The sequence below is a fragment of the Cryptomeria japonica genome, chromosome 2 (genome assembly GCF_030272615.1).
Source record: "Cryptomeria japonica chromosome 2, Sugi_1.0, whole genome shotgun sequence".
Classification (NCBI taxonomy): domain Eukaryota; kingdom Viridiplantae; phylum Streptophyta; class Pinopsida; order Cupressales; family Cupressaceae; genus Cryptomeria; species Cryptomeria japonica.
This window is the reverse complement of record NC_081406.1, coordinates 618047391-618053439: the sequence shown is the minus strand read 5'-3', so window position 1 is coordinate 618053439 and position 6049 is coordinate 618047391. Positions and strand designations below refer to the sequence as shown.

The window sequence follows — 6049 nt, the reverse complement described above, 5'->3', positions numbered from 1 at the left end:
TTAATGATAAAATAATTGTTTCACTTTTATTAATGTAAATCTAAAAATGCTAATATAATTTAAGATGCCACTTATTTTGATATCTTGTTGTTCAGTTTATATCCCAATAAAAATTAGGTAAAATTTGGTTACTAGAATACCAAAGCTTCCAAGCTCTTTTTTTTGGGGCTCCCCTAACTTTTTTTAAGTCAATTTGGCTACATATATAGAGAAAGTATCCATATTCTTCACTTAATCAACTAAACATAAATAATAAATAGATGTCAGGTATCAAGATATATATTTCTATTATTTTATTGGAAGTTGTGACATTTATTAATTCATTACTACATAACTGTTATCCATTATAAAGAACTAGAGGAATTCACTCAAAGAAGATTGCTATCCAAATAAATTATAATTTACTACTACAGAACTCTTATATGAGGAAAAGCATTTCACTCAAACCTCTTTGATTAAAAGGAGGATTACTGATCAAAAAAGGAAAAATGAGTGATAATTCTGAAGGAGATAGAAATAGTGGCCACAATGAATATGGAGGAGCAAGCTCCACAGAGAGAAAGAATTTGGGCAGAAAACATACTCGTTATACCAGTGATCAAGTTGAAGTAATGGAAGAGTAAGATTTTTAACTTTTTAATGTTTTATTTCTTTTATAATATATTAAGTTGAATAAGATCATGATTTAATTTACATATTATAACAATTTATAGTTTCTCTTTTTTCTTATGCACTCTCCCACAATCTAATACAAAAATATTAGATTATCAACATAATAAATGTAATGAAATATTTTTAGATTTGATTGTGTATTCATGTTGATGCTAAAAAATTGATACACAATCAAATCTAAAATCATTCATAACATTTTCATGGATTGTGGAAATCTATTATTTTTAACATAAAATATCTTTTCTTTTTTATCAGTAAAGGCAGAGCCGAAAATTCATATATTGAAACAGAGAGTTTTTAACATGTCTATTAGCCAAAACTTTAACAACACCAGTATCCATCAAAAAGCATCCAAATATCTAAAAGCATAACCAGAATATGAAACCTATCTTTCAAACTTCATCGAGGGGCACAACAGGGGGAGTCGAAGATCTTCCTCATCCCCACGACCCACTCTTCTGGCACCACCTCTCCTACCCTGTTGAGCCTAGGGATCCTCGTTTTCTATTTTAGGTAGTAGAATTCCATTCAACCTTGCAAAAGAGATAAGTTCTTCCTCTCTTCCCAGGTCTTCTGGATTCTCGTCCCTGAAGGGGCACTTGAGGAATCTGAGCCCCACCCCAGCAAATGCTCTATGTTTGTCCAGCTCCTTACCTTTCAGATCTAGCAGAAAAGGGTAATACTTTATTAGCTTCCCAGGGACATTAAACAAGATTCTCTCACTGAATCATGTAGCTCCTTGTTGAGAATTTCTTAGATCTTAGATTTAACATAATAAATCTTAGATCTGTGAAAATCTAATGTTATTGACATTATCTTTTGCTTTGTATTATAAAAAATATCAATTTATCAAATATTACCTCATCTATACATGAACATAAGCTTAATTATTTTATATATTTGTAAGGGATTCTGAATTGAAAACATTAATTCTTGCAGATCTCAATGAAACTGAAACTATTTTTCAAAATATTTTATTGTTGCAGAGTGTTTAAGATGTTGCAACATCCTGACGAAAAGGACAGACAAGAACTAAGCACTAAACTGGGTCTCACATCACAGCAAATTAAATTCTGGTTTCAGAACCGGCGCACGCAAGTAAAGGTAGTATATATATTTACTTTCAAAGTTAGGGTTAACAATTACGACTCTTCCTCTTTTAAATTTTTATTTCACTGATTTTTTTGATATATATGAATAATCTTCTGTTGAAAAATCCATTATTGTGGTCCAGGTTCAGCAGGAGCGTACTGACAACGCTAATTTGCGTACGGAAAACGAGAGATTCCGACTGGATAGACAGGCGCTGAGAAATACACTTAACAATATCAGGTGTCAAACGTGCGGAGGATCTAATTTCATAACAGAGATGGTTTACAAACAGCAAAGCTTGGCTCTAGAAAATGAGCTTTTAAGAACGGAGGTTTGCCAAAATAATTGCATGGGATTTTTTGCATTTATGTGTTGTATAAGTTAGTTTGGTCCACTGACGATCTTCTTCTGGTCCTGTAGATTGAAAAACTGAATGCAGTTGCCTCGAGTTGTGTTGGAAGAACAATCCCCTTGTTAGAAACCAGAGCAGATCAATCACAGATGGAAGCTCAGGACAGAACCAGATTACATTGCCCACACCCACTTGTGTTTCATTTGATGAATCCTCGGCAATGGAAGCTGCGCAAAAGGCCACTGAAGAATTTATCTGGATGGTAGACGCAAACGAGCCTGTTTGGGTGAAGAAACCTTTTGCGGATGGTACAATAGAAATTCTGAATACGAATCAGTTGTACGGAACATTTCCTCAGGGCATGGGGCTCAGCAGCAACATGAAGAGAGAAGGCAGCAGGGACACCTCAATTGTTTCTATCACAGGAGCTGAATTGGTTGATCTCTTCATGGATGTGGTATGATATTTTAAAGGTTTTAATTGAGAAATTTTTAGGATCCCTGCAATTTTTACATGTTCTATGACAAGATTGGGATATTCTGTACTAAATCATGATATTTTCCTAATAATTCCTTATAACTTGCACTGTTATGATTCCCTAGTGTCTCAAGATTTTATAGATCTATGTGTGTGATATTGTTTGGCTTCATGCTTGTATTTATATATCATGAGATTTAGGCATAAAATTCAGGCTTAGAGATTTTAATGTTATCTGAGAATTACTTTCTATTTTTTTTTTCAAATTTTACATCTGTTTCTAAATTTTGTAACATGTCTTAACCAAAACTGATATTTTTAATTTGATGCATGTTAACCATTCCGTTTAACTTCAGATAACTTTCCATAACTTTCTATAAGTGTTTTAGGGTTTGCTTATTTGGTGGTGCTTTGCTTTTCGTCAGTTGTCTCTTTACTGTTTTTTTAATGTGTTTGGATTATAAGACTAGTCTGTCAAATTTTGCTATGGACAAGATTTATGATCCCTAAAATATAAACTTTAATATTTTGTCTTTTATAAGACTTTGGAAATACAACAAGGTTGGTTGCTAATTGTGCACACCACCAATAACTGGATCAGCTATTTGGAAGATGAGCATTTAAGGATTCGGCGGAATATTTGATTATTTCAAACAGCCGTGGAAAGCACTACCATTTTAGATACTTAGAACAAATTTATATGCAATACATTAAATCGGATTTTCTATATGTTGTTGCAGAATAAATGGAAGAAAATATTTTCATTAATTGTAACAAGAGCAGAGACCTTGCAAGTTGTGTCTCAAGGGGTTGGTGGTCACAGAAATGGTTTACTTCAACTGGTATGAATGTCTGTCTTAATAAAGAAAAAAATTAATGGTTTCTAAGCGAATATTTTCATAACGATGGAATATTAATATAATATGTCCTCGCGCAGATGTATGCTGAGCTACAGATTCTATCTCCTCTTGTTCCCACGAGACATATATCTTTTCTTCGGTTTTCCCAGCAGCCAACCAATGGAATGTGGATAGTGGTAGACTTTTCTCTAGAAAATTTGAACTACAGTATTTCGCCCTCCGTTGGATGGTACCATAAGCATCCGTCTGGATGTGTTATACAAGATATGCCTAATGGGTGTTTAAAGGTCTGTATTCTTTTTAGTTCTGTCGTTTGGCCTAACTATAATAGTAGCAAAGAAATTGTAATGAATCTAAGTATAAGCTGATTTTTCCTGAAAAAATTTAGATGGATATATGTAATATATCTGTTGTATTGTTATTTGAAAATGACAACTTTAAGTGGGAATTTATATGTAACAGTTATCATGCCTTATAATATAATGCAGGTGATTTGGATAGAGCAGGGTGAGACAGATTATAGAATAGTTCATAAAATATTTGAGCAAGTCATCAACAGCGAAATGGCCTTTGGCGCCCAGCATTGGCTGACATGCTTGCAGAGGCAATGCTGTTGGTTTAAAACTCTAGTAGATCTCACCAGCGAAGGAGGTATTCAATTTTTTGAAAAGACATGTTTTATATTAAAGTAAAATGGTTTTTGATCGGTCCCAAATCCTGTTATAATAGAAGTACAGTAGAATTGTAGTCAGGCTATCAAGCAAGTCTTTTTAATTTGTCTGCAAATATGTAATGTATATAATGTTTGCAGATGTTTCCCGGACAAATATGATAAGATTGGCGCAGAACATAAGCAGTCAATTTGTTGCAAACATAAGTGCACTCTCACAATCCAGCAACGACCCTATTAAAATCACAACAAGAAACGCTTCCGAAGTGGGACAATCCAGTGGTGTTATTGTCTGTGTTGGAACTTCTATCAAGCTTTCTGTCCCCCCAAACGTACTGTTTAATTTTTTGGGGGATGAGCGAACCGCATCAAAGGTATACTATACGTGTTCTGATTCTTATTAGGAATCTCTGGATTGTATTTTGTTTATCATTCTCTGAGATTTTTTCTGTCCTTTATTCTGTGAAGTACAAACTATTATCATGTGGAGAATGGAAGGAACTCACAAGCATTGGAAATGGATCAGACCCTTCAAATTGCATTTCATTGTTTGATGTTTATTGTGTGAGTATAAACATTCGAGACTTTTCCGCAATTGTTTTCCTGCATTTCATTTGCCTTGAGTTAAATGCTTTTAGAATTTGCAGGAAGGCGAGACAGAGAAGATGCTGAAACATAGTTACAGAGACGCATCGGGGTCTTTTTGTGTGTATACAGCCATAAATGTTGACATCATCCATGGTAAGGATGCTTCTTCATTACCCATTGCCGCTCATCATGGATTTGCAGTACTACCATATCACACTTCAACTGCCGTTAATTCACTTATACCAACCACTATATTACATGAGGAAGCCTCGGCCACCAGCCTTGACAGTGTAGGTTCAGTACTTACACTAATATTCCAAAATATTGAGACAGAGTTTACCAACTGCAGTCTGAGCGGTGCATATGTTGAAAAAATCCACAATACTATGAATAACACCATCCAAAGAATAAAAAAATTTCTGGCATTGTATAGATGATTGAGTGCTCAAATTACAGCAGTCTCAGGAATATATCATTGTCCTTTTACAGAGGTGGATTCGATTCAAACCCACAAAGACTAAAATATGTTTATTTTGATGACATAATTGAAATTTCCATGGTTACCAAAATGGGCGTGAGTACCGTTTGGGTGGATTTATGCAAGTTCTAGTGGAGTTAAGATTTGAGTTCTGGGTGAATTTGAACTCCTGGTATAGGAACTGAAATAGCTTGTGTGTCTCCTCTTGACACTGCTTCTATTTACTATGTAGTAACTGATGTTATATGTCTCCTCTACACAGAACATTGCATTTGTGCGTTACTTTACTTATGTTTCTATGATACTTTACATATATAACACTGATTCCTGATATATGGCCCTATGATCAGGCCGTGACCAAATAATTTTCACTATTCTTTCTATATACCATTTATTGTAACTGTTCCCTATATTAAGATTTAATATAATTATATATATTTTAATTTTGTTTTTATAAAAATATTTTCAATTTTTAATTAGTTTTTATATTTATAGTTTAATATGAGTATTATTAATGTTTTTAATAAAGATAAACAGGTTTTACAAGAGCTGAAATCTAAAGTTTTACATACCAAGGCCAGTAGCCAAAAAGACAATAATAACTAATAATTTGATTGGTGAGAGAAAGTTTTATTCATGTAGTGTTGGACTATGATAAAGATTAATTTTTTTGTGTAGAAAACCTTCTTGGTATGCAAGGATCAAATCTTTGGATGTTCAATGACATTTTGTTAGGAAGTCTATTTACCATTTGATGCATGAGTTATATAGCTTATCTATATTACAAATTCTCTCATGGTAAATGCAAAGTTTGGGTGAGTTTAAAACATTATTGTGGCTGTAATTATAAAATATATGGT

At 33.5% G+C, this 6049-nt stretch overlaps 1 protein-coding gene across 1 annotated transcript; it reads left to right on the top strand.

The window, feature by feature from the left end:
• The first annotated feature begins 488 nt into the window (after positions 1–488).
• On the top strand, positions 489–5148 carry LOC131868365 (homeobox-leucine zipper protein ROC7-like). The gene is made up of 10 exons (XM_059215638.1): positions 489–619; positions 1659–1776; positions 1907–2095; positions 2226–2573; positions 3334–3435; positions 3531–3740; positions 3942–4104; positions 4265–4497; positions 4592–4687; positions 4771–5148. The coding sequence occupies exons 1-10, from the start codon at positions 489–491 to the stop codon at positions 5146–5148; spliced, it is 1968 nt and encodes a 655-aa protein (XP_059071621.1).
• The last annotated feature ends 901 nt before the right edge of the window (positions 5149–6049 follow it).

Coding starts and splice junctions, on each gene's coding strand:
- LOC131868365 (XM_059215638.1), top strand. CDS start 489: ATGAGTGATAATTCTGAAGGAGATAGAAATAGTGGCCACAATGAATAT. Junction 3,436..3,530: donor GAAATGGTTTACTTCAACTG/GTATGAATGTCT, acceptor GTCCTCGCGCAG/ATGTATGCTGAGCTACAGAT. Junction 4,105..4,264: donor AGATCTCACCAGCGAAGGAG/GTATTCAATTTT, acceptor TAATGTTTGCAG/ATGTTTCCCGGACAAATATG.